Source organism: Fonsecaea nubica (assembly GCF_001646965.1).
Source record: "Fonsecaea nubica strain CBS 269.64 chromosome Unknown Scaff111, whole genome shotgun sequence".
Taxonomy (NCBI): Eukaryota; Fungi; Ascomycota; class Eurotiomycetes; order Chaetothyriales; family Herpotrichiellaceae; genus Fonsecaea; species Fonsecaea nubica.
The window spans coordinates 3969-31487 of record NW_019173784.1 but is presented as its reverse complement, the minus strand read 5'-3'; the positions used below and the strand labels follow the sequence as shown (position 1 = coordinate 31487).

General features: G+C 51.4%; 9 protein-coding genes across 9 annotated transcripts; 6 read left to right on the top strand and 3 right to left on the bottom strand.

Annotated features, from left to right (window-relative positions):
- Positions 1–72: 72 nt before the first annotated feature.
- Positions 73–1233, top strand: AYO20_10423 (hypothetical protein; the record flags this gene model as incomplete). The annotated part of the gene is made up of 1 exon (XM_022648681.1): positions 73–1233. The coding sequence occupies one exon, from the start codon at positions 73–75 to the stop codon at positions 1231–1233; it is 1161 nt and encodes a 386-aa protein (XP_022495332.1).
- A 4830-nt stretch (positions 1234–6063) lies between these two features.
- Positions 6064–6863, bottom strand: AYO20_10422 (hypothetical protein; the record flags this gene model as incomplete). The annotated part of the gene is made up of 3 exons (XM_022648680.1): positions 6064–6567; positions 6632–6745; positions 6804–6863. The coding sequence occupies 3 exons, from the start codon at positions 6861–6863 to the stop codon at positions 6064–6066; spliced, it is 678 nt and encodes a 225-aa protein (XP_022495331.1).
- A 406-nt stretch (positions 6864–7269) lies between these two features.
- AYO20_10421 (60S ribosomal protein L35) lies at positions 7270–7848 on the top strand (the record flags this gene model as incomplete). Its single annotated transcript, XM_022648679.1, has 3 exons — positions 7270–7272; positions 7332–7477; positions 7614–7848. 3 exons carry the CDS (start codon positions 7270–7272, stop codon positions 7846–7848), a joined length of 384 nt encoding a protein of 127 aa, XP_022495330.1.
- Positions 7849–8228: 380 nt separating this feature from the next.
- Positions 8229–11021, bottom strand: AYO20_10420 (hypothetical protein; the record flags this gene model as incomplete). Its single annotated transcript, XM_022648678.1, has 1 exon — positions 8229–11021. One exon carries the CDS (start codon positions 11019–11021, stop codon positions 8229–8231), a length of 2793 nt encoding a protein of 930 aa, XP_022495329.1.
- A 1294-nt stretch (positions 11022–12315) lies between these two features.
- On the top strand, positions 12316–14142 carry AYO20_10419 (hypothetical protein; the record flags this gene model as incomplete). Its single annotated transcript, XM_022648677.1, has 1 exon — positions 12316–14142. The coding sequence occupies one exon, from the start codon at positions 12316–12318 to the stop codon at positions 14140–14142; it is 1827 nt and encodes a 608-aa protein (XP_022495328.1).
- Positions 14143–15104: 962 nt separating this feature from the next.
- On the bottom strand, positions 15105–16640 carry AYO20_10418 (hypothetical protein; the record flags this gene model as incomplete). The annotated part of the gene is made up of 1 exon (XM_022648676.1): positions 15105–16640. One exon carries the CDS (start codon positions 16638–16640, stop codon positions 15105–15107), a length of 1536 nt encoding a protein of 511 aa, XP_022495327.1.
- Positions 16641–16980: 340 nt separating this feature from the next.
- AYO20_10417 (hypothetical protein) lies at positions 16981–17376 on the top strand (the record flags this gene model as incomplete). The annotated part of the gene is made up of 1 exon (XM_022648675.1): positions 16981–17376. One exon carries the CDS (start codon positions 16981–16983, stop codon positions 17374–17376), a length of 396 nt encoding a protein of 131 aa, XP_022495326.1.
- A 2822-nt stretch (positions 17377–20198) lies between these two features.
- Positions 20199–23907, top strand: AYO20_10416 (hypothetical protein; the record flags this gene model as incomplete). Its single annotated transcript, XM_022648674.1, has 3 exons — positions 20199–21893; positions 22922–23756; positions 23807–23907. 3 exons carry the CDS (start codon positions 20199–20201, stop codon positions 23905–23907), a joined length of 2631 nt encoding a protein of 876 aa, XP_022495325.1.
- Positions 23908–25984: 2077 nt separating this feature from the next.
- Positions 25985–26905, top strand: AYO20_10415 (hypothetical protein; the record flags this gene model as incomplete). The annotated part of the gene is made up of 1 exon (XM_022648673.1): positions 25985–26905. The coding sequence occupies one exon, from the start codon at positions 25985–25987 to the stop codon at positions 26903–26905; it is 921 nt and encodes a 306-aa protein (XP_022495324.1).
- Between the last annotated feature and the right edge of the window lie 614 nt (positions 26906–27519).

The window sequence follows — 27519 nt, the reverse complement described above, 5'->3', positions numbered from 1 at the left end:
CTCGGATGTCCAAATAGTAGTTTCGGGTGCTCTCAGAGGGAAAGTAGAGACCGACCATCCGAGATTCGCACAATGAGTCGCAAAGACGTCCTCAGTCTTTTCATCTCCCTCACACTGCGCCCTCACAGCCGTTGCCCTTATCGACTTCGGAGTGTGTCTCGCAGAGCCTCAACTTCGCATTCGCCTATACCGGAGAAGGCACGAGTCGAGATCAAGAAGCCAACGATTCCCCTTCATGTCGGTCTGGACCGAAACCCTGAAAATCTTTCTGCCATCTCAAAGATCCCAATCCCACGAGGAGTGACGGGTGAGAAATTCACCCCTTCGGTCCTCTCCCGCCCGCTTGGTCTTGAGCACCCCCCACGACCTGGTCAAAACAGTCCTGTCGACAATCGCACCCTCCGAGAAAGACACGAAGATTTCACAAGTTACGAGAAGGCTCTCGAGCGGCGGCGGGTTTACCTGCGGACGTTCTTCCGTCCTTATTTTCAAGAATGGCGACGAGTTGATCATTTTAAAGGAAAGAGTTTTGTGTCTAACCCTCGACTATTCAAACGCGAAAAGGCACTCTATTTCCCCAATATTTGGGGTCAAACACTTGCCGCGGAAGGCGATGGACCTCAAGGAGGACGGGACACAACTCCCGTGCTTATGGGAAAGATTTCTGTCATAGCAATGCAGTCAGGCCATTGGGCAGAGGAACAGGTTGACACATTCATCAGCGTTAAGAGCAACCCGGAGCTGAACAGAATAATTCAAGAAAACAAGAACCGTCTCCAGCGAGTGGATATCAATCTGCAGGGCGACTGGGTTCGTGCTCTGCTTGTGAAGATGTTTAGTGGACGGTTGAGAAAAACCGTACCAGAAGAACGTTGGAACAAGTACTTTATGATCAAATTACCTCGGGATATTCGTCGCGGTCTCAATGACGAAGTGCGCGATGCCATTGGTCTACTCAATTCACAAGTCGGGTACGTCTATCTAGTGGACTCGAGCTGCAAGATTCGATGGGCAGGGAGTGGTCATGCGTGGGAAGGTGAGGTGGAAGGTTTGAATGCGGCAGTTCAGAGACTGCTTCAAGAAGAACAAAATCTGGGACAGACATCCTCCCAGACCATATCCGCTCGCCCCAAACCCGTTGCTACCAAACCAAAAGCCTCAACGCCTCAAATCGACAGGTCGACCGCTATTATGAACAAACGCAATGCAATACCCGCAGCCAGCACAGCCTGATCCCAATCTCAAAGAAGTCGGCAAAGCTCCTTGATGCGTCACATCAGTCATACAAACCATGCATTATTGCTCACAATTTTCCGGTTTCGCCCTAAATTACGAACAAGAGAATCAGCATTTGCGATGTATCATGGAAAGTGCACTTATTGCGCAGGTCGACTTCACAGGAGCGAAACTTACCCGCACCTTGGACACGGCTGGTCTGCCTCTGCCCCGTCGAGGATCTCATGCTGAACTTTGCATTTCGCCAGATCGATCACTTTCACACCGCCAGATCCTAACGGAAATTTCTTCTTGGGATTTGACGCTTTGTCGCACATGGAGTGAACATAGTATGGTGCTGGCCTCGATGTGCCGGGACAGCAGCTAAAGTGGTAGGTATAGTATATGCACATGTCGTCAGAAAAGCCCGACCCGGAATTGGTGATGCGGAACAAGAGATTTGGGAAACGCTGAAGATGGTTTCAGTGCTTTTCGGATGTGCAGAGGTTGAGATGATTATAAAAATGGCGAGAAGTCGGGTGGGAGGAAGGGGCAGTCAAGCAGACACTGGAAGACTGACAACACCTCTTGCAGTTATGGCACCGTGCCTTCGGCTTATGCTTGCAAAAGATGGCTTCGCTCGGTGTAGTCGTCTGGAATTTGGAAGGCCGATATCCGGCGCGATGGCGATTCTGGAAATGACTCTTCCACTGAGAAGAACAGGAGAGATTGATATTCCATATCCTTAAAGGCGACAGTTTGCCTTCGCCGTTGAGACAAGGTTTCCGCGTTGACTTTGTCTCACAGATTTTGGAGCATGCCTATACCCGTCGTTCTTTCGGGGGAGGCCGCAAATGCAAATGCAGAATTGAAGAAGCGGGTTCTGGCAAGGATGTTTGCAGCCGCGATTGTTGTCTGCCGTCTTTGTCCCTTTTTTCTTTCTCCTTGGTCCCTTTGTTATGACGTTGAAGGTGGACCCAGCCCAGACCACACAATGGAGAATGGCTCTCTGCACGCAGGGAGTAAGTATGTATTAATCCTAACAGATTGGTGGACAGAAGTGGAATCAGTATATCGTGATGTCAACGGAGTTATTGCCCGCAACAAGTCGAGGGAAAAGAACAGTATATGGTGGGGAAAACTCGAGAGGGTTTTGCGAGCCAGAGGCGAACAAAGAAGGGTCCAATATCGCAGAATCGGACCAGGCTAATAACTCGTATTCTCTTTTCCCAAGGGGCCAAGATGGGAAAAAGAATAGAGAGAGAGAGGAGGTTGTGTGTGGAATAGATTGGTAAGGAATGGCGGAGTGGATATTCTAAAAATGATGGGAGAGATGGGATAGAATAGCCCCCCAAGTCCAGTTATCACTCGGAAAAGGGTTGTAATGTAATATGACCTTTCTTTCTTGTCAAGCCTAGCCAATCGCCCAAAGATTTCCCCACTACTACTAACACAAGGGTCATGGAATGAGTTTTTGACGAGGGGAAAGAAAAAAAAGCCCTCAGATCTTTAGAGTCACATATGAGAGAGAGAGAGAGAGCGTGGGAGGGGGGTGGGAAGAGAGAAAAATCTTGTCCCAAGTCCCAAGGATTTCGCCTCCTCGCCTTGTTTTTTTTTTTGTTCTGCTTGTTCCAGCAAAGCATTTTCATCAGAAGTACCATTCATACAAGTACTCGGTGCTGCGTAGATGTTTCCGTCGTTTGTCCTCCCTCTACTCTCCTCTATTATTTGGACAATTGCCCTCGTCATTTCTCGCTCGCTGGCTCGCAGGAGGGAGGAGCCATTCTGCTAGGTGCATGAATTGAGTTCCTGCGGGAGGAAATGAATGGCTTGCATACAGAAAGACGACGACTCAGTAGTTAGGAGCCTTTAGGTTGGTACGAGTACTGCTCAGGGAGATGGAATGTCCTCCCCCGACCGGGCCCTTCCCACCCAATGGGCCAATGGATAACGGCTTGATGGCTAGCTGGCTGCAGGGACGTTTCTAAAGCTCATGCATGCATTCCATTGCAAGTACGAGTACATATGGTACCCAGTCCAGAAACTCCGCCGGTCGTTGAGCCGCGCATGGTGAGTGAGGGTCGTGGGAACGAGGAACGAGGACACCGGTTATCGCGGACAACAAGGGCGGGAAATCGGAAGAGCGGGATTTTTTTTGCCTCATACCTCCTCCCATCATGATGTGTGGTGGGAAGAGGAGAATAAGGGGACAGGTGGGTTAGTCCGTTGTGTGTGCGTCTTGACCATGCATAAGTATAGTTTGGGTATGGACACACATGTATGTAGGTATGTCATTCCTTGCCAATAAGTTACATTCGCCGCAAACGACGTTCCGAGTCTCCTCTCTCTCGGTCTGTCTGTTGGGCAGGGGAAAGAGCGGGAGTCCCTCGTAGTATCTATTACAACTACCACCCACGTTACAAACCCAAAAAAGCTTGACGGGGAATTCCTTTTCATTCCCATCGTACTCTCTCTTCCTCTTTTTGTCTTGCGTATCTACTTCATGTGGAAGGTTTTCAGATCAGCCGGAATGTTTAACCTCTCCTCTCCCCCCCCCGTCCCTGACAAGTGTGACATCTGCCAATGCCCTTACCAAGTACCAACCGCAGATAATAAGCCCTTTTATCTGACGAGAGCTGGGCTTGGTTTTTTTTTCCCTCTCGTCCCCCAACAGATCAGCTCTCACTCACCGAACCTTATCCCAGAGCGGGGTGCGTTTCGGAATGGCCCATGATTTCATCGTATCTTCCCATTTTGGCGGGATCGAGTTACAAGTATGGATTGGGAAAAAGCAGCCCTCCATCGATTGCATGGGCGCCAATTGTCCCTCGTTTAAGCAAACAATGATTACTTTTTAGTGCGGAAAGGACCAACGCCCGCTCGATCGAGCATCCGTTTGTTCGTTTGTACCTCGTATAAGAAATGTCGCAAGCCCGTCCTCTGATTTGTGCGGGAAGTGGCCGGGAAACCAAAAAGCGAGAAAAACACGAGCGAGCAATGCGAGCCGATAGCCGTGTGCGCGCCCCCAAAGTCCAAAAAAAGTAAATCACAATGTCCTCCTTCAGGGCGGTTTGGGTGTCAGAGGGAAGCGTTCATGAGTAATGACCCGTATAGGTACTCGGAAAACGTAGTCTAGAATAGTAAATATGGTACCACTAAACGAGCGAAACGCATGGACAACAGGAAAAATTTAGTGGTCGAGATCTATTACGACGATGCGCATGGATAGATACCTAGTCTCTCCGCTCCACTTCCAGCAATTCACACGATACCATGCCCACGCACAGCATGAGGTTTGTGTTTCATATGAACGAACAGGCCTTGTCTTGACCTCATGTGAAAAGAGGAAACTTCCATATGCAACATACCCAAGAAGAAGACGGGTGCGGGAACGAGGGAACCACTGTCGTCATCATTAATCCATTGTTGGGAAATGATTCTTGGGAAATAACGGAGATGGACGAGATGGAAGCTAGTTGACAGACAGTACATATGTAGGGAGAATGGACAAGAAAAAGTCCCAAGGGCTTAGTTAAGTAGCGGGCACGGTGAGGAAAAATCGAACTGAGAAACAAGACTCGGGCCAAGGAGAAAGGGATTTTCGTTCAAAGGAGGGTATATTCGCCCGGGCGCCAAAACCTCTTTCCTTTCCAGCGCCGCATCCCGGAGTGACGATCAATAGCAAGCACTTCCAAAGAACTAGAACTTCATTGGGATGTGAGTATCCGACTGGCCGATTTGGCTTCAGGTACATAAAACATAGGGACGGAGTAGGTAGCGAGTTACGACAAAAGCTAAGCGATGGGCAATGGGTGACGGGCGCCGTGTTAGCCGACCAAGTACTCGGGTGTTGATAGTACGAGGTAGTAATTGATGGATGGATGGCCAAGGCTGAGAATCTCAGGGTGAAAAAAAAGTTGGTGGGAGAGCCACCCACCGCCCAATTCGGGTTGGCATCATTCGAGCATTCATATTACCGAGTCAATATCTGCCGACTCCCCATCTCCATCTACTCTCGGAAGACACTCAGACACTCTGCCAACCTCTGGGCGGTCTCTTGCTCGCGCCTGTGTCTAGAAGAGGTATTGATTGAATCACTTAATGCATTCATACAGTGTGCTTAAAAGGCAAATAAATTGCGATTCAGAAGCCTTGGGTCGAGACGTGCATTCTTACATATGTTCTACAGCGTATGCGCCATGCCTCGAAACCAGATCCGTCAATCCACATCCAGCACCTATAAGTTGAATAGTCTTCGATGAAATGTGTCGCTTGCTCTGCTCACCAACCAATTCATGACAACATGTTATCAGCACATGATGAAACCTTCCAAAGTAACGCCTAGACTTTACAGTCTTCCATATCCTATCAGATGGTTGCGACCCCCCATTGATCAGAGTTCTGCTCCGAACGGAAGCTGCTACAGAAGGCGAGCCACCTCCTTTTGATATGTTTTCTCTCAGCGGCGTCCTCATGTCATGTGCGAGTCGCACTCTCTCAGGGGATTTTTGTGCTTGGTTTGAGTGAGTTTGTGCAGAATTTCTTCAGCCGCTTTCCAACCCCGACGCTCCACCGGCTGCATCTTCCCTTCACCTTTCCAGATCCGGACCCTGCTCGACGGACTCTCTCCTGAAACACTGCAAGGTTGAGCCACTCTGGAGAAGTAGCCTCGCAGGAAAATCTTTGCCGACAACGTGGGCAGCAGGGATATCTCGGTGAGCCGACGGAAGAAGTGGAGGGAGAATCGAAGCGTAAGTATGGAATCCACAGCACCTGGAAGAGGTTGCTGCCACTCAAGGTACGGCCTCGAATACTGGCCTGTAGTGGTGCCCTTTCGATCGTGTGCGATCAACTGAAGTAAAGCAGCATCAGAAAACAAAATGCGATGAAACTCCCCAGAATAATGCCATCTCTCCGCCTTTTGGACCCGATCCTCTGGATCAAACCGTTCACACCAGGGATTTGAGCCGCGGCGCTGGTAATTCGTCGGTTGATGCTCGCCAGAGTCTCTCTCTGAATCCCGAAACTCTCGTTGATGGCATATGCTTGGGACAAAACGCCGTCAATGACATTATGACTCTGGTCCAATCGGGCCCGCTCTTGGAGCATATATTCGGCCTCGGCCTCGGCTGGGTTGGACGACCGGAATGCGTCGATGTCGGAGCGTACGTTTGCGAGGAGATGCTGGCGGTCACGAGCTTCGGATATGGAGCCTTTAAGGCGACGGAGTTCCTGGCGGTGTTCACTGAGGACTTCACGGTGGCGGGAGAGATTGTTCTGCTTCAGACTGGATGTGCTCAGGGCGCTTTCGGAGTCGAGGAGTCGAGCGAGTTGCGAGACCAGTCCTTCACGCTATACGTGGGAGAATATTAGATTGTGTAATTGGCACCCTCAATGATCAACCATCGGCTCCCACCTTTTCTAGCAGCTCCTGTATTTCCGCTTCGTTCCTTTGTTCCTCGTCTGACGGCTTGGGAGGGAGATTAGGGGTGGACGCATATTGTGAATAAGTGTGGAATAGGGCTTCAGTCTGCAAGAGAGTAAATCAGTCACATGGAAGCATTCCTTAGGCAGTACAGCCAACGTACCTGGCTTTCCAGCGTCCGGATCTGTTGACGTAGTTGCGCCCATCCCGTAGTAGTTGCCATCGCAGGCGTCGCTCGCCGAAGTGACGTGGAAGAACGTCTGGGCAGTCGTCTATAAGAGTGAGGTCATCACTGAATTCATCGTCCCAATATAGTTTATCGAGTACAGTCTTCGACCCGGATTGACAATTGGTCTCGTGGCTGAAGGAGAGTCGGTGGTCAAAGTTCCCACCTTGTCCTAACGACGACGCAGCCGCGGAAGCATGGGGCGTGAGCGGAACTTGCCGTAGCCGGTTAGGCGCATCGCGCACGTTGGTCACGTGCAAAATAAATCTTGGCAGAAATCGGGGCTTGCACACAACAATTTTCCCTAGACTGCGACCGACCGACCGAACCGCCAACGACATCCAAATCTACAAACTCTTCTCAACGAACCTCGACATCGACAAGTTTCTACTAACCAGCCAAGATGGTTTGTGAACCCTTCGTCTACCCTAGCCACAAAACCAATGCTGACAAGTTATACCACAGTCGACCAACGCCAAAGTCAAGCCCGGCCAGCTCTGGGGCAAGTCCAAAGACGACCTGAAGAAACAACTCGACGAGCTCAAGACCGAGCTGGGACAATTGCGCGTGCAGAAGATCGCCGGCGGCGCTTCATCAAAATTGACAAGAATGTACGTTCTACAAACCACCGATTGGAAATGAAAAAGACGGCGTTGGATTGAATTCCCCCCTTCCCTTCTCGATCTACAAAAGTTTTTTACATGGGCGAGAGGCGAGCATAGTGCTGATATCCCCGGGTTTTAACAGACATGACCTCCGCAAATCCATCGCCCGCGTCCTGACCGTCATCAACGCAAACCAACGCCACCAGCTTCGCCTGTTCTACGCCAAGAAGAAGTACCTGCCCCTCGACCTGCGACCCAAGTTGACCCGCTCCATCCGCCGCCGGCTTTCGAAGAAGGACGCCAGCAGGGTCACAGAGAAACAGAAGAAGAGACTGACGCACTTCCCCGCGAGGAAGTATGCTGTGAAGGCCGAGTAAAATGGTGTCTCGGGTAAAGGACAGAGGTGTGTTTCAAAGGTTTACGCGTGAAAAAATAAACCATTTGAGGTTGATGGATGAGTCGCTTGGGGAAAAACAAGTGATGGTGGTTAGTGGTTCCGAAGACTTTTCGGAGGTGGAGGATGCTTTCCCCAGCTCTAGAATTATGAGCTTCATCTTCGGCAGTCCATGGCTGTAAGACACAACGAAATGGCGGGTATGGCCTCTGTCATGCGGCGCTGCGGGGACAAATGAGAAAACACGAACTCAAAATGTCATTGAAGACGGTTACAAAACACTTCGATACGGCTTCGCTGGTTTTGCCCAAGTACATGGGGTTCTGAAATTCCCCAAAATTCACCCTGCAGGCTTTTTGCGCTTCATTTGTGGACCTTATCCCAAGGCTTAAGCACCCAACTGCCATCGCAAACACATCTCATAAGTAGCATAGCAACTTGCCGAGGCCACTCCCTAGGTGGCACATTGACGTCCTCACTATAACTCCCACATCTCAAGCATTTCCTAATCATGAGTGGCCCTGTGCCGTCGGGTTCTGCCACCCCCTTGAGGATTGGCCTCTTTCGATGCACATCATAGATGACCTCCTTCCTATCGGGGTCTTCATCAGTGCTTCGTCGGCCCAGGATGTCGTTGTTCAAGAAGATGTACTCCAGATCGACATGGTCGATAAACAGCTTAACTCGGTCGATCAGCATCTTGGCTCGCAGTCCCTGGGCACTATTGAAGAGTGTGTTAAGTAGCACCTTGATCGTCCCCTGGTACGACTCATGCACAATCCCCGTGGCCATCATCTCGAGCTGGCGTGCAGCTGTGGCGGCCATATCCCTGTCCACATCACCGACCGCCGACCATCTGTATTCGAGGAGCGCCTCCATGGCTTGAAAAGATAGTCCTTTTCCCGACGTCTGCTGTTGAATACATTGGAGGACTTGCAAGTGATGATTAGACTTTGGTTCTGTGTTCTTCGCGTACGCCCTGACAGCTCTGACGAACGCAATCAAAAAAATTCGGGAAGGGTGGCAGTTCAACAGCAGCGCAACCAGGCCCTGACTGCCGTCGCCCAGAGAGTCGCCCGCTCTGCCGGGATCTTTCTCATCAAACATTTCAGGGTTCGTCTCCCGATCGCCTACCTCTAAGATGGTGCTGATTATGAATCTCATCAGCGACAAACCCCACCGGAGATTCGAGCAGAGCAGGTCCGTCAGGTCTTGGCTCATGACGAGTTGGATATTCTGCACGTCCCTCATAGCCATGAAAAGCAGGGTTGCAGTTTGTCGGATGTTGTTCACCAACCAGGCCCACTGTGCGCTGAGTGACCAACAGCCGTGTCTTCGATCAGTGGAGGCGATGGAGGGAAGCTGAGTACAGTTTGCCGCAAGACTTGCATGGTAAGACAGAACCCTTCCTATCACCGTCTTGTGGATAAACTTTTCCAGTTCCGAGCCCTCAGTTCTTTCGTTCACAAAGTCATTGTCACGAAAGAGCGTGCGATAGGCAGTCGAAATTATAGTGGGGATGAGTTCGGTCGGAATGGACTGTGAGACACACATCAGGATGTCGTCGATGGTAGCATTCGACCAGCACGCTCGTGCAAAGGTCAGGTTTAGGGATGCAAGAGCCACGTCAACATTTGGATCCAGCGGCTGTAGTGACTGAGGCTGTCCTAATTGGTATTCCATCGCAACAAGTTGTGTTTTGCCCTCCGGTGTCAGATCTGCTCTCACGCATGCATTGGGGGAGAAAGTTGGTGTGAGAATCACTTGAGCGTAGGGATATGCAAATCCAGATTGAGACATGGATGTGGTTTCCTGTGCCAAACCGGCATAGGACATGGGCGATAAGTCCTCCGAGCTTAAGAAATCAGTGCGGTTTTCCTGCGTTGTAACAACAAGTGCTTGGACACCATCCACATGATGAATGGTCGTAATGACCTGTTCTTCCTTATCGGGCAGCCTCTGGAGGGTATAAGAAGGCTTTGCTGCTGCTGCCCCCGGACCTATAGATGGCAGGGCATCAAACAGCGGGTGTAACTTCTGTTCGACAGGAGTGACCGTCCACCTCTTGATCATGCTCGATACCAGGAAGCCTGAATCTGGTATGTTGACAGTTCTATTGACACCAGAAGAAATTGCGAGAATAGTGGGGGGGATCTGGACCGCTTTTTCGACATCCGAAGTGCGCACAATCTCTAGGTGGCTAAGTGACCAGGAATCCGGGTCGTATGTATCAGGCAGAGTGGGAGACCCCGTGGGCTGCGAAGAGACATTGCTTGAAACTGATTCAAGATTCAAAATCGGCAAGCCTTCCACAGACTGCTTGACTTCGTTCCAGTCTATCGAGAGGAAGTAAACCGAGATGGTCTTTTTGAACGAGTGCAGAGTGATGAGCATCTTTCCTTCGACAGTGGGGGCAAAGCTGGCATGACTGTAGAGGATGTCGTCTGGCGGAGATAGTCGCTTGGTGACCTTGGAATACTGGCCATCACCTCTTTGAAAGCAAAGTGTGAAGAGCCCGTTGCGGTGAACGATTGCAACGGCACGATGCCAGTAGGGGCCGAGTGGTTTAGCTCTGGCGTTAGCATGCTGCCACCGACTGTCACCCTTGAATGCATGGGTGACGACATTTCTTGGTCTTTCCTGACGATCTTGATTTAGCCATGTCATCCCAACTGGCTGGGAATACTCGTCGCCCTCGTCCAGAGCCCCTTGTCGAGCAAGAGTTAGGCGGTTGATAGCGAGCAGAGAGTTGTGATAAATCCAGATGCGGCCCTTGACATCGACCACTGCAAGTTCCCCTCCATTTGGGCTCCAAGCCAGGCTAGTGGCGTCTTCGAAGAGGGTAGTCAAGGAGTGTCTTTCATGCAGACCCCATGATTTTAATTCATAGTTGTATCGAATACATTCCAAATAGACGGTGGATCCATCATCGGATATGCTGGCAAGGTGGCCATGTCTCGACCACGCTGTACGTTCCAAACAGCCACAATACCACCGGCGTGAGAGCTTGTCGAGGACAGCGGGATTTGGAGGGATGGCAACATTTGGGACGTTGTTGAGATCAGCGTTTGCATCGATCTGTTGGATCTGTTGCTGTAGGGAATTTTGGTCGAAGAAAGACTCCGACGCGAAATCGTCTGGTTGATCTTGATCCATCTGGTTCAATGCTCGACGATATTGGTGTACAATTTCGCAAGTTCATTTTACCAGTCCGACAACAAATAGTAGTCTTGCCATAAAGTCACCGCATCCTTTCACAGGCGGTAGGTCTGAAGGTGAAATGAAGGTTCAGCGCATCACCAGAACATGGTCCTCCCTAAAATTCGATACAAGTTAGTTGAGCGCAACGATACCAAAGAGTTGGATCGAGAGGGAATGCTAAGAGGGATCCAGGCACAGAGGATGATGAAAGCCCTGTGTCGAGGAGTAATGAGAATTGGACACGAGGTTCTTTTCCCACGCGAAAGGCTGAAACGCGGCTGCAGCGCACAATGGGAATTGTCAAAAGGTGGGCGAATCGGACACTGGGGCAGCAACCAGGCGGTGGGAGCAAGCCGCAGAAGCCGCCGAAGCAGCACGAGCTTCCCCCCACTAGCCACTAGCCACAAGCCACCAAGGGCTTTCTGGGGTCCCTCTCTAGGCGGTAGCCGCGGTAACAGCACCGTTGGACCTTTACCCTTTACCCACCTGCATTCATGATGTTTGACTACCACTGCATACCAGGTAGATTTCGATCAATCATTGAGAACACCTTCCCATATACATCAATGGACTAAACAGACGACATTCAATCCAGCTCTGAGACCCTGGGAGCTGGCTGTACTCGGTACCTAGTTGTATGATCATGAGCTGTACCCTCGTACCTGTCCAGACTTAAATCTAGTAGTCATGCCGCTCGCCCACAGCAAATCTGTCAGGCACTGATCGGCCTCCCAAAAGACCCTGCCGGCCAATCACTGAAGGACTCCGCTGGCCCCGGCCCTCATTCCCCTTGCCTTTCCCGTTTGTTGTTGTGCAGCTGCAAGCAATCAAGTCAAACAGAGTTTAGGCCATCGTCCTGGGCGTCGGGCATCTGTCAGGTCCAGCATGCAAACAGCCAGGAGCCGCTGACGCTTGCTTCTCGTCTCTCCGCCCGTTTCTCCCGCTCGTTCGCTGTCCACTTCCCGGTTCAGTTTCGTCTCATCTGCACCCCCCTGCCAGCCTCATCATCCAACTCCCAAACTGCGCCTTCTCCGTCGAGCCTCTCAGCTCATCTTCACTCTTTTGCCATCTACGAGATATCCTTTCGAGTATTCACTCCTTCCGAACCCCAACATACAGGTTGCATTGTCTCGGACACAAAGGAAATAGTCAGTAGAGGGTCAGCCCAGACTGAAGAATCGCTCCTTCCTGAAGTCATGCGATAAAAATCGCTCGTTTACTCTACCAACACCACAACTCCCGATTCACCATGGACGTTGGGGACATTTCAGATCTCTCGTCCCCTTTGAGTACGCCTCCCAGTTCGCCTCTCACCTCCCCTCCAGATTCGCCAGAATTACCTCCTGGCTTCCAGACTCTCACCCCACCTCCCTCACAGCATGCGGGTGACGAAATGCCGCGTCCACGAAAGCGCCGGAAAATCGAGCCAAAGATTCGCACCACTCAGTACTTGGATCTCACTTCAGATACTGCGCAGTCGGAGTACGATCGCTCAGAAGCTCTAGACACCCTTCTCAAGGCCTTGCGCAACCGAAGAAAGATCGTGGTGATTGCTGGGGCGGGTATATCTGTCTCAGCAGGGATTCCGGATTTCAGATCTTCTCACGGACTTTTCAAGAGCTTGAGAGGGGAACACAGATTGAAAAGCTCTGGGAAAATGCTCTTTGATGCCTCAGTCTACAAGGATGACCATTCAACCTCGAGTTTCCACGACATGGTTCGCAAGCTCTCCAAGATGTCAGCGAATGCCAAGCCAACCATCTTCCACCGTTTCCTAGCTAGACTCGCTGTCGAGGGACGATTATTGCGACTCTATACACAAAATGTCGACTGTTTAGAGACCTCACTACCACCACTGGCTACTCAAGTTCCTCTCAACCACAAGGCGCCCTGGCCAAAGACCGTGCAACTTCATGGAGGTCTCGAGAAAATGATGTGTCAGAAATGCAGGCACATCTCCGATTTCCAAGCAAATTTGTTTGACGGAGCTGCTCCTCCCCTTTGTCCTCAATGCGTTGCAGCAGACCGATTGAGAACTGCTCATGCAGGAAAAAGAAGCCACGGGGTTGGCAGATTACGGCCCAGGATTGTCCTCTATAATGAGCATAATCCTGATGACGAAGCAATTGGTGCAGTGACGACGGCAGATTTTCGTACGAGGCCAGATGCAGTCATTGTCGTCGGCACCAGCATGAAGATTCCGGCCGTGCGACGCATCGTCCATGAGATGTGCCAAATAGTCAGAGATCGGCGGGAAGGTACCACAGTGTGGATCAATCGCGACCCAGTACCTCCCGGAAAGGATCTCGAAAATTGTTGGGATCTTGTTGTCAAAGGTGACAGTGACGAAGTGGCACGATTGGCACGCTTAAAAGAATGGGATGATCCCAGCCAGGATGTCGCTGAGAATTACACAGAGGCAGATCTGGATAGAATCAAGTCCGACCAGGGCGAGATCCAGGTGGTCATACCTCCAAGTTCCGAGAAGGACGAAGGCCCAGTCGAAGTTTTGCTGCCGTCAGCAGACTTCCATGCGATAACCCCTCCACGAAGCCAGAAAGGAGATGCGTCCTCGAGAACAAAAACAGAACCTGGGGTCACATCTATAACGTCTTCGCCAATCCGAATCAAACTCAATGTTACCGAGCGAAGCAAACAGGCGTCGGTCAGAAATGCAGCAAGTGCTGGCAGGTCCATCGCTGAACTGCTCCGTGGAAAGGAGAACAAAGACAAGCCTGTAAAATCCAAGACTTCGCAGAACAAGAAGCCCAGAGTCACCAAAATCAGGGCATCTACCAATCCTAAAAAACAGGGAGTCCTGTCCGGAAAGGTCACCAAACCAGTTGTCGCGATCAATAACGCAACGTATAAAAAGACTTTACCCGTGCCTCTATCACCTCGGCGCGATGCTAACGACACATTTATTCCAATGCCCAAACCGGAGTTCTCAAGCGTGGAAGTGACTCCGGCGCCAGAAACGCCTCCCTCAACTTCGACGCGCGAAGAGTGGCGAAACGTTGAAACGGTATCTCCTACTGGACGGATACCATCGGACATGGTCAAGTTACTGAACTAGACCATCTGGAACCTTGTATATATCGATATCCTTAATTGCCGGGCGCAATTCGGTGGCTTCAAGTCTCACTTATGGTGCTTGGAGCTGCATCATGCCTTATGGGTAAATGGGTGGCATGAGGCCAGCATGGAAAGAAGTGCATGTATTGTCTATTAGGGAGTTCGTCAACGGAAAACGGGTATCGGATGACTTTCTTTCTGTCAGGAAATGATACCATTGCGCCATGTCGCAGAGCAGCAGTGGACAAGCTGGCTTTTGATGGGAACAGGGACCGTCAGACATGAGGGGCATCAGACACCCTCACATCGGGGTACGAGGTACATCTATCATCTGCATTCAGATTTGCATCTTGACTTTAGCGAACCGACTCCTGGGAAATGGGACGAGGCTAGATCCAGCATTGGCCCAATAACAAGGGGTCACCAGGGAAATACATTGCATCAGGACAAATGGAGCAGGGAGCACATTTTATGTACAGACCAGCATTTTCAGAAGAGCTTCACAGGGGAGTAACGGCTTCGAGCTGCTCACTGTGCTGCATTCGCCTTTTGAACTGTTCCTGTTCGATCACACCTATCAAGTTTTTATTTCTCCATTCTCGTAAACGTACGCAGGGGGAAGGGCGAGAATCATGTCTTTTCTCGCTGCTAAAAACTCATGTTGTCCTCGTACGCATGTAAATCTCTCTGGGCCCTCGAGTCTCGAGTTCTTTCCACTGTCGCAGTTGCCACGGATTTCTGACGAGACTCCAGAAGAGATCACAGACGTCGCTTTCGATGTAGGCACATACATACATACATACATACATACATGACGCCATAACCTATGCTCGTTAGAGTCGTCGCTGGGAGGAAAAAAAAGACGCCTCAAGCTAAATTAAGACAGATTGAGCTCGTTCCTTGGATATCGTCATTCAATGTTGTTGAGTTTTGGGGTCTCCGGACTCAAGCTATGTCGCCCTGTCAGAGCGCTTCTCCATAGCCATATCCGTAGCCGTAGCCGTATCCGTCGTCATCGATCCCTAGCCTTGCGGTCGATGAACCTGCTAAGTCACTCGCCCGCAATCTCCGCCCTCTTCGGCCTCCTAGTCCCGCTCCGGTTCCCATGCTCACCCCTGAATCGCGATTCCTCATGTGCTCCCGACTGTTACGAGGACTGTCCGTGCTGGTGCGCTGCCAACCAGCCGGCATCCCGTCGCTCATCCGCCATGTCGCGTCGTCGGTATCCATCGTGGCTTTTCTGTCCCCAGAGCTGAAGGGTAGGGTTACAATATGCGGCTGGGGGCCTAACGGACCTGATGTGGCTGTCAAGACATATTCGTCGACGCTCGTAACACCAGGAGGAGTGAGGTCGCTGGTGCTCTGGTCGGTGGGAGTCTTGTCTTGTCCTGTCTTGCCACGGTCGAAGTTACTGGACGTGATAGAAAATGGTGGGTAGGCACCATAATCATCGGCTACAGGCTCGTATGAGAATGAGAACCGTGACGAACTCCCACTCGAACCTCGCGCCCGGCTTCGCGGTGGCGAATAGCTCGGATCGCGGGGGACTTCGCTAGACAGCGGAGATGGGACAACAGGACGGTTGGCACTGTTGAATGCCACCGCACCAGGGTGCGCAGGCCCAAAAGCACTATTGCGTCGAGAGCGAGGAGGCGGGGCCGCAGAGGCCCTGTATGGGTCGTGTTCACCTGGAAGGCTGCCGTGATATGATTTTTGGGGGAGAACATCCTTATAGGCTTGGCTGCTCCCATGGTCCCTGGACGTCCTCCCGCCTCTCTCGAGTCCATCACTGGGCAAGGCCATTGTGGGCCGACTGTGCCGCTTGCTACTGCTGCTCCGGCTTCGCGATCGATGGTAACCACGGTTATCCCGACAGCCAAGAGCTGCAACGCCAACGGGCCCGGCATCGGATCCTCCTGTAGCAGCTCCAAGCCCATGGTCATCCTGCCCGAGAGCACCACCGTGAGGTGCATACTCTTGATCGAACACGGTGTTCGCTCTGGCGGGATCGCGACTGAGGCTTCGGCCGCTCTCGCCGCTACTTTTCCTTGGAGATGCCATGAAGCCGGCATTTTCGGCGACAGGATCGATGGGTGAGACGGGAGAGTAAGGCCATGGTTCGCTGTTGTTGGCGTAGTGGACCGGGACAGGCTTGCGGGTGATTTGTGCGGGAACATTTCGGTCGCTCGCTGGCACAGGGCTCACTATTGGCTCGTTCTCATCAGGATGACGGTCATATGAATGCATGAGGTCGGCTCCAGCTGCTGCCGCCGCGATCCCCGCTGCAATGCCACCCACATGATGCGTGTTATAGGTTGACGATATACTTTCAGACCTGGATGGTTTACCGATCTCCTTCACAAAAGGGTCATCTCCAGGGATCATGCCGTCGGTCAAACCAGGTCGAGAATTGGGAGCCGTGCGTCTTGGTGGTGGAGGTACAGGAACAAATGGGTTCTCGTAGCCTTGAGAAGTGCGAAAGGCAGGATGTTCGGACATGAGGGGTGCGGCTCCTGCGGCGAGTACACCACGATGCAATGGATCTTGACTTGCAGCTGAAACTGATGGTCGATTCACCCTCCAGCTCTCAACTTCATCATCGCCAGCGGCGAGGGCGGAATGGCGAGGTGACGAGCTGAGTCGCCGACGTTTGAAGCAAAGGACCAAGGCCAAAATACAGAACCCAAGTGCCAGGGCTCCGAGAACACAGCCAAGGATAATAGGAAGATCGGAGTCTTGTCTCGATTTTGCGAGTGAGGATGTGCTTGTTTCAGTCCCAGCGGCGGCCCCTAGTACTGAAGATGTACCTATTACTGGAGATGTCCTCGTTGGAGATATAATGGATGATGAACTCCCTGAAGGAGTAGAGGATCTAGCATTCGACGTACTCGAAGGAGTGGATCCGGAAAGGATTGGTGAAGAGGTAGTAGAGGCCGCAGATGGTGTTGAGGCTGAAGGATTCGAAATTGAGATGAACGGTGAGGACGTAGTCGAAGTTGAAGACGTATCTGAAAGTCCTGAACTTTCGCTTGATATCGCGTCATTTGAGCTTGCGGTATATTGCGCAATGGTATTCGAAGAAGCCGCATCCGGAGATGAGTTTGCCGTTGTAGAAACCGCGGACCCAGCTGCTGCTGAGACAGCCGAAGCAGCGGAAGACAGAAGCGAGTTGACTTCTGTATACACAGAAAAGGCCTCAGATACGATGATGCTCAGAGGGTCGAGCGTCTGTTGAGCCGTTAGGGGAGGGAAGGCGGCTGTCGCAAGCAGCGAAATCAAAATTCGCCTCATATTGCAAGGCGTTTGTTTGTATATTACCGAGACATGTGTATATGTGGTGCGTGCAGCTGATAATTCCCCGCTTCAAATCTGCAACTGATTAGATCAAATCTTTTCTTGAACCAAGGCAAGCAAAAAGCAGGCGATTGCAATGGAAAGAGAGCATACGCATAAGAGTCTAAAAGAAAATGATTTCTGCCTCGACGAGAGGAGTTCGTGAGGATCACCGCCAGAGGGCACCCGGCTAACATACATATCCGACGATCGCTTCAGTGTGCTCCCCTCGGATCCTCATCGCTTGCTTCCCATCCTCGTTAGAGTCTGCGCGGCCTGTGCGGCTGATGGGAGGTTGTATGCTCGACTAAAGGGGATATCAGCAGGGAACAAAACAAGGAACACCACTCAAGTGCGGTCGTTTATGTTCTGGATTCAGATCCTCGGCCATGGGAGCGTTGGCGGCTTCAGATATGCCCAAGCGACATGGAAAGAACTCAGACTAGTCCAAGTTATGGAAGATTTTCTAGGGCGTAAGTGGTGGCTTGCTGAAGGTCTAGATGGATTGGCAGGAAGATCCGACGCAGGGACGTTGGTGGTTGTTCAGGAGCTGTTCTATGACTGGTTGGAACATGTGGCTGCGTGGCTGTGCTATATCAACTGAAGAGCCGCTAGTGGCAAAACCACACAACCCTCCAGATAGTCGGCACTTCGATCCTCTGCCCGGAGAATTGGGCTTTTGTGGGGAACAATGCCCTTTCTACTGAAACATAACGTTTCAAGGATGCATGTTCCCGACAGACCTTGGAAGGACCAGCCATCCAGCCAGTAGACGTCGAGTGATGGCGATAGGCGATGTCCTGAAAGCAAGAGGTAATGGGTGGCAAAGAACATTGACAACTCTGGACGATCACCCACCTGGGGCAAATGGTAGATATTTTTAGAGATAGTTGCATCCACCAATCATCTGGTGCGTGAAACCAGTTCATATCATATAGATATGTCCCATATGCTGTGTGCCTAATTGCTCCATCCATGAAGCCAAGACCAGACGAATTCAAGGGAACGGGGCAGGCGGGAATGTCGGTCCACGTGCTCACTTGAAGCAATAGAATTGACGCAGAACCCTTCGTCTGTTTAAAATCTGTCTCGCATTGATATTATATCTCAGGCTTTCAGCGTTTGGTTCTGAAAGTTTAAAGACGTTGCACTTTGACGCTGAGGGTTCGAGGCGTGGGTATAGTTGTCTCAGAACGGAAAGTGAATGTCTATGTGGTGACTGGACTGATACTGAAGCATTACGACACAGATAAAGTGCAGCATGGGACATTTTCAAAGGAGAGGTTGTGTCATCAGACAAAGTATGCGGTACAATGACGATTTCTGTAGAGGCTTGCTTTCATTCGAATAGAATAGGAAGTCAAGTGAAGAATCGTGAGGAGATACGTTATATATCGACACGTGACTTCTCCTGGTGATGATGACTTATCGCGACATAACATCAGGTGATCAAGAACCCCACTTGTGGCTTTAAGGATGTCCGGCAGGGCGTTCCGTTGGAAGCCTGCCGTGACTCCCTTGCATGCTCTATTGCATTAAAGCCAATTAGCGTTGTGCTAGCCGTGTCTTGGGAAGGCCGATTCACCATCTTATTGGCCCAAGTCTCATGCTGGTACAGAATAGAGTGTGAGGAAAGTGGATTCATGTCAACTCAACTCGCACCACTTCCGTTGAGCACATCAGCTCTTTCCCCCCCTTCGCTGCCTCTTCTCACTGATGCATCCACCGTGTCCACCCTTGTTGCCGTTGCCTTGCCTGAGGGACCCGAGCCCGGGCCCGCGCGATCTCCCTCCTTCCCTTCCTCTCTCGCTCTTTCCCTACCTCTCGCCCTCTCCCCTTCCCTTGTTTGCTCCTACCTTCCACTTGTCGCCTCTTTCCCCCTTCGAAGCTGCGATCTTGCGCTTACCTGCGTCTTTTCAACACTTACACCTGGACTCGTACCACTTCTACACTGCCTCGCTTCTTGAATCAATCTTCTCTAGCTGTGTCCTTCTTGCCTTTTTCATCTTAATATCTTGTCTCTTCGAACCCTGTATTTCTGCTCGACTTCAAAATCACCATTTCTCCGATCTTCGCCCGTCTTGGGTTTCGCTGGCTCCCGTCTTCTGCGTCATTCATTCCACGCCTATACTCGAACCAGCCGCCAACCATCAGACTGTCCTCTACATTACTCGATAACTATCCTCAGCACCAGACACACCGACTTCCTCTTGGTGTTATTGTCGCCCTAATCTACACTCTTTCTACTCAACCGGCGCTGCGCGCACGCTTTGTACCACTTTCTAGGCATTGTAATTCACGACAAACTTTGTACTCTAGCGACTGACAAACAACGCTGGTTTGGACTCTCCTGTCCTACGTATACACCCGTCAGACTGAGGGCAAGGGATATATTCTTCAAAAACAACCGAGATTCTCGTGCGCAAAGGGACGGCACTCTTTGTTCTGTTGTGTGGTGAAAAGACTGTCGCATTCTTCGGACTCCGCAGGCTTGAGTTACAGAAACTGATGGCAGGTGGCGGACATTCTAATATTCGGTGACTAAATGGTCCAGATGAACACTGGGGTGACGACGCCAAGGTCGCATCACATCGCTCTGCAGAGCGACACAATATGTTGCGCCTGCTCTCCTGGACAGGCTGTGATAAGGTCCATTCTCCAGAAATGAGATCCTTTGTTTCAAAACAAGACTCCCCTGGTTCTGGCCCTCTCGCTGTGTCTGCCATGCCAGCGACACACAAACGAAAGCAATCAACGGATACCCAATCCCAATCAGAAAGGAAACGGGCAAAGTTTGTTGATAAAGAATCCGGTGCCCATGTGCCTCCCAATTCCACCCGCGCCTTGCCTCCTGATTCCCCCAAGATTGCTGGATTCTTGCCAAACGACTCCCCATCTTTCCTGCCCACACCACCGGAGCAGAAAATGGAAGACTCAGAAATGAGACAGGTGGAATCTCCACAGCAGGACGCAGATGCAGCGAGGCTGCAGTCAATCCGGAACGTCATTCAGACGCAGATCAGTCTTGAAATTCTGCTGAAACACAATGAACTGCGACTCATCGACCAAGAAATAGCCAAATCCCAAGCCTCGTTAGAGCAGTTGCGTCGCTGCAAGGAGATTCCTTTCCCAGCAACGCAACATCTTTCTATCGGTGTCAGCAATGGAACAGGCTCAGCTCTACGCAGTTCGTTCCCACCTCCACTACCCCAGTCACCCGCGCCTTGGGGGGTTCAAGACGGCCCTTACTCACGGCACTATGCGAAATGGTTACTGCCTGACCCCCGTTTTGACGGCGGCGAACAAGAACCTATCGCTATCACACCTGTTGGTAAATCTCCCATGAAGTTCAGATCTCAAACAAGAGGTCAGTTTGCAGAAGGACCGCAATCGTCAAGCCAAGCTCGTGCGCAGCGGAGTGGCAAACTAAAATCCTTGCCTGCAGGGTACGGGCAGCCGAAGGAGAAGGCAACCGGTCCGATGATTATCAAGAGGAAATCCGACGGAGCGACTGTGAAACTCGTTTGTCCGGACTGTGGTCGGTTTGACTTCGGGAGTGCCCAAGGTTTCATCAATCACTGCCGGATTGGCCACGGACGGAGCTTCGCCAGCCATGATGCTGCGGCAGATGCCTGCGGAGAACCGGTTGAAGTGGACGAGACTGGAGCTATGATCGGTGTTGAACCGACTGTGACACCCGTTGCAGGCAACGTCCATCCTCTAATCCGTTCAGCTAAACTTCTGACCCCCACCCCTCCTCGAACATCTCAAACCACGCTCGGCACAACCCCTACAACAGGCAGCGTCAAGAGAACACAAGTGTCACCCGATTTCAGGGGATCTGCCTTGACGCCCAACCTGTCCGAGCTTGTTAAGGCTAGAGGACTAGGACTTGATCTTCAGGAAATGGTCCTGGACGCGAAAACGAAAGTTGAATTGCCAGAATCTGATTCGGAGGACGATGAAATGGAGGTTGACATTCCCATGCAGCATACTGGCCAAGGCCGACACCCACAAGTTGCGGGCAGCAAACAACCACCGAAACCCACCAAGTCTCCAATGTCATCTCCATTGTTGAACTCCAGTATGCTGAGATCCACCACTAACTTGCGAGGAGGAGTGCCACAATACGACGGTGCCGACGACAAGCCTACCCAGCACCGGCCACGTGGAATGACTCTGCCGATGAACGGTGCCACACCGTCTGATCTTCATCCTTCGGATCCCTCGCCTACCAGTGAATCGAATCAGGCACCAAGTCTGGTGGATGATGACGAATTTGAGCCGCACTCGCCAAGTAGCAGCTCTGCATCTGACGAGCATGACGACAACGAAGTTGAATTTGAAGTTCAAGGCGATGACGATGATGCACGAAGCGTCTTGCGAGGGCCGGATTTTCAGCCAAGCTGTACTCAAGCAGTAAGACCTCCGACACACGCCCGGCGAGCTTCGGCGATTCGTAGACATGGTGAAGAGAGGGAAGAGAAACATGTCACTTTTGTGAGTCCGAGTCCAGCTCGCGACATGCCGGATACCCGCCTAAGTGGAGATCGAAAGAGAAGGAAGGCCTAGGTACCAGCGGCGAGGTCCTGATCCATTAGACTTTTACTTTTCTCAAGATCATGTTCAACTAGCATTTGTGGCGTTCGAAGGCAATCGGTAGTGGGTTCTTATGGGTGGACAATGTGATGTTTGCATTGATCAGCGAGGGGCTTGGATAGACAGAATGCAGGCGGGCCGCAGTGAAAGCACGCTTCTCACGCTTCTCACGCTTCTCCAGATTCTGTCAGTGTACATATTGTCGAGGTGTCTGAACGATGTCAGCCACTCGTTGAGCAAGCTGAAGGTTTGCAAGCCAATGATAAAGACTCATCTCTGACATTTCCTCCCCTCGTCACTTGCAATAGCGCCCACGTTAAGGAGAAGAGATGAGAACTGCATACTTGTAGTTCCGTCGACAAGGCTGAATGTTCAGGCTCGCCAGGCTCTATCATAATCCACCAGTTGCGTCAGATGCTTCTGGAAAGTGCCAAGCCCAGGCCCGACTGACTTTCCCCAGCAGTCACGACTGATCCTTGCTGGACTGCGAGGGCGATTGTAATCATTTAGACCTCGCCTCTCTTCTGACTCTGTGGGTATGCTCGCCAAACAAGAATAGCTACCATCTTTTTCTGAAGGGCCGGTTCCTGCTGCGATTGTCTACAACCCCGCCCGTCAACAGCGTATCCCTCCACAAGGATGGCAGAAGCTCAGAAGTGCGTCCACAAAGGATGCGGGAAGGTGTTCACGGATCCAGACGAGGAATGTGTATATCATCCTGGGCCTCCGGAGTTTCATGAGGGACAGAAAGGTTCGTGTTTGCCTTTGGCCGTTGTAGAACCCTCATGCTTCACGTGCTAGCGGGCAATACAACATCTCATGCGTTGAACGGCTTACACTAACATAAGTCTGAGGGAACAGGCTGGATGTGCTGCAAACCCCGCGTTCTCACCTTCGACGAATTCCTCTCCATTCCACCCTGCACAAAGGGCAAGCACTCGACTGTAGATGATACCCCGGCGCCCGCCCCCAAAGCCGACGCCTTGAAAGCCTCAGATATTGTCGCCGCCGCCCCCATACCCTCCCCAGTACCCATTACTCGGCCCTTGGGGTCTGGTCTCGCGACCGCCCAACAGCCCACACCTTCAGCTACACCGAAACCGGAACCGCCCGAAGACGAATCTGACGATCCAGATGCTGAAATCCCCTCTAACGCGACATGTAAAAGACGAGGTTGTGGGAAGTCAAGAGAACCGAACGTGCCGCGAGACGAGGAGGAATGTGTTTACCATTCCGGCGTCCCCCTTTTCCACGAAGGCAGTAAGGGCTGGACATGTTGCAAGAGACGGGTCCTCGAGTTTGACGAGTTCATGAAGATCGAGGGCTGCAAAACCAAAAAGAGGCACTGCTACATAGGGAAGCCGAAAAAGAAGGAAGGGGGCATAACTGACGGAGAAACGTCGGCAGACACTGAGCAACTTCTGGAGAACGTCCGCAGTGATTTCTACCAGACTGCCAACAGCGTCATTGTCAGCTTCTACCTCAAAAAGATCGATAAGGAAAAGGCCCGGGTCGAGTTCACGGACGATGGCCTGTCGGTGGATTTAGATCTACCCACGCAGGATGGAAAGAGATTCACGAGGAATATACCACTTTTTGCTCCCGTTGACCCGGACAAATGTCAATTCAAGATCATGGGCACCAAGCTGGAACTTACTCTAGCGAAGAAAGACGGGGCTATCAGTTGGTCAACACTGAGGAGTGATGAGAAGGGAACTGGAGAAAGGATTCAGTTGGGAAGGGCTGGCAGGTTGGAGCGCAGTTGAGCAACGAAGAACAGGTGGACGAGAAAATGCACCTCAACAAGCACGACGCAAAATGGATCGCACCATAACAAGGGTGACTAGTTCCATATGAATGAAACGGCCTACAGTGGGTGGAACAGGTTGAAAAAGTACAACCAGATAGCATAGCGAGGCGTGAGATAAGAATTGGCACACATGTAGGATAAATGGCATTGGTATATTCAAGGCCTCAACGCGGGAGCCTCGATCTCCAGGTACAAAACAATCATTCCCCGTAGCATCTCCAGAGGGGTATTCTGCACATAAAAGCTCATGCAAACAAGTGCAGACGGCAGCCGGTATTCCAACTGAGGAACACGCACAGTGCTCCTCCAAAAAAGCAGGTGTATGAATGACAAGACATCTTCTTTTCTTGTTTTCAATCTCTTTTATAAACGTAAAAAGCATTGTAGCATCTCCTCCACAGCTCCGCGCCATCGAAAAGACTGCGCAACCATAGTGTGGAAGGGAAAAAGGACGGTGCAATTCCTCTGCGAAGCCGGGAACGGAAGGAGATCCATGGTCGAAAACAAGAATAACCCTCAGCAAGCCACACGATGGTGGAGCTCCGGTGGTGTTAAGGTAATGTTAACACCTCTACTGATGATGAGGAAAGGAAAAGGAAAAAGAAAGAGGAAATGAAGTTTGGGCGCGATGAATTTTGTACAGGAAAATTAAGTGGAGAACAAGGAAGGCTTGGCAAGTTGCTTTGATCGTCTGGCTGCTTTAAGCGGTCGCTGCATTTCTTCAGCCTTGTCTTTGACACTCTGTTGAGATGATCTTCTTGTTCTCACTCTCACCACATTCTCCGATATCTTCCACGGGTCGTGTGGTAACCCGGGCGTCGAAAATTGCCCGGATCGGGTGATCTTCGACTCAGACCGTGGCCTGTTTCGCAACATCAGCCGCCAAGTGCCAAATCCCAGAAAATCCCAACTCGAGACCTGCCAACTGCCTGCTTAGTCCCAGAGGAGCTGAATCCTTCTGCCCAAAAAGGGACAATTGGTGTTCAAATACACAATGGTTGCACAAAGGTCGCATGCAGCGCACAACCGCGCCCTCGAACGAGTCCAGACAGATGCTTATTCGACACAAATTTGCTGACCTCAGAAAATGCGGAGTATCTGTGCGGCCGCCAGAACATGTTGTATCACTCTCGTCAGGCGCCCAAGATCCCAATCCAGACTTCTCCCACGCCACATGCCACTGCGCGAGAACCACTTCCTTCGTTTCTGCTGCCTGATCGACGTACTGGGTTAGTATTATGGCGCCTTCTTCTTGCGCGCCCAAGACCCTGTCTGCGGCGCTGTCCCGACAGTCACGCCGTCTGTAACAAACTTCAGCTTCGGAAATGTCCTGTTCATGGATCGTTGATCATGCCAAATCTCCGTCCATATCGTCCATTTTGACCAAGTGATAATACCCTCTGATCGTTGCGAGAGGCTCGATGATTAGATATCACGGTGGGTCTGTCAGGATCAGAGTATCTCAATGCCCTGTGGATGATGGTATGCCCCGGTGGCTGACAGTCTGATGGGCGCCACGCGAGAACTGGAGGCATAAGCGATAAGTTCCTCGGAATATCAGCCTATCTACTCGTTAGTGACAGCGGGGAAATGGCTAACTCGACGGTCTTGTCAACCCCAGAACATCAGCTTGGATGCAGGGTGGGCATGTGGCATTCATCGGGACTGTCAAGTCCTTTGGCCATAGGAGGGGTTGATATTGCTAACAGCCCTGGATTGCACCTTCCTGTCTTCCAGAGGCCTGTGCGCCTACGTCATTTTCATGTTTCCCAGATGCTCACTCGAGGTACCTCGCACGTATTTTTGGTATAGTTGTGAGCATCCCCTCCAGGTACCCTGGACTTACACCATCAGGTTTGAAGACGTCGCCTCTTGCTCTGCGCCACACACTTTTGCGTTATTTCTCACTCTATCCCTCTCTGTTCGAATAATATTTGTTGCTCATCTCGGTCGCAGGCTGTTTACCGGGCGGCCGTGTTTGTCTTGTATCCGGGTTATATACCTAAGTACCCTACTCCAAAGAAGACCTTCTCGACAAGTTCTCTCTTCTTCGCTCGTGTTCGTCCCCCCCAAACCATCGATGGCCTCATCTTTGCCGACAATGCTCACGCCAGAGCTCACGCCCTCTCAATCTATTGCCTCTTCTCCTTCTTTGCCCCCAACCCCAGACCCCTGCCCGCTGGATCTTGTGATAGCCAACTACAACGAGTGCTTGACGTGGCTTTCGACTTGTGCTAGCCTCGCAACCGTCTACAGCAAGGGTAAACTTCCACCTGATCTGTCAATATTCCGAGCGGTTGAGATTCTGCCCAACTGGGGTCGAGAATCCCATACCTATCTCCACCACATCGTCCACAAATACGACGACCTTGCCGATGTGACACTGTTTCTTCAGGGCAACATCCACGACACGAATGATGGCACACCGGCACACACAGCCCTCTCCTTGGACGAGATTGTTCGAATGGCCCAACGCTTGACAGAATTACCCGACCTCCTCGGCAATAGCATTTGCATTCAGAACCAGCCTCAAGATGGCGTGTTAGCACTCGGCAAAATACACTCCTTCGCCGACTGGGACGGTGTCAAATACCTACCGGACTGGATCAAGAGACGCGGCAAGGGACTTCAACGGAGCCCATACTCGCCGGAGCAGTTTTGGAACTACATACTCAACGATACCACGGATAACGAGGATCCCAGATGGGTTGCGCCGCCATCCGAGATCAGATGGACGCAGGGTGCTCTGTTCGCAGTGACCAGACAGACCATTCAGCGACATCCCAGAGCGGTCTACGAGCGAGCATACAGCTACTTCCACACGCTGGCACACGTCAATCCCGAGGAAGGTCACTACATGGAACGTTTCTGGCTGGGCATCTTCGGTCAACACGAGTTCAACAACCCTCAGGGAAAGCTTTATATTCCTCGACCTTTGAAATTGTCAACAGAGGGGGCCGACCCTCTTGCTGCCGAAGAACACAGCGGAGCTGTTGAGGATGGAGATGTCATCGTGTTATGAGAGCTTGGGCGCTTTTCTGATCCCACAATGTTCTAAGGTATTCGGCTGCTGGGCTGGTCGGAAAGGCAACTTTGACATTAGGAAATGACATGGATCGATTGGGTGTGGGAAATGGCTGGTGGATTCCTATATATATGTGTGTGTATGTATGTATGTATGTATGTATGTCTGTATGTATGTACCTTGTCGGGTATGCTTAGTGGAGGTGCAGTTGGACCGTGTCACTCTCTTCTACTCTCTTTCATGTGGCACGGACATACAAACCACGACTTTTCGTTCGTATGTTCGGAGGGCCGTCTCTCACTGTTACAATACTTCTGCTACACTGCTACACCCGGCTCAAGCGAGATTTTCGGCCAGCTAGATAGCTTACTTGCCTTCCTGGGCTGACGGTTTTGTTACCGTCCCTCTCACCTGGAGGGTGAGATTGAGGTTGAGGTTTGACCGACCGTCCGTCAATGATATATTCCAACCTACTACGTACGCATAATAGAAGACAAGAAGACAAAGACAGCAAGAAAGCGGTAGGGAAAAACAGGAAACAAGGGAAGACTCGACTCGAATCGACCCGACTCGCTAGATCAGATCGAATCGGAATCGGAAACGGTGTCGGT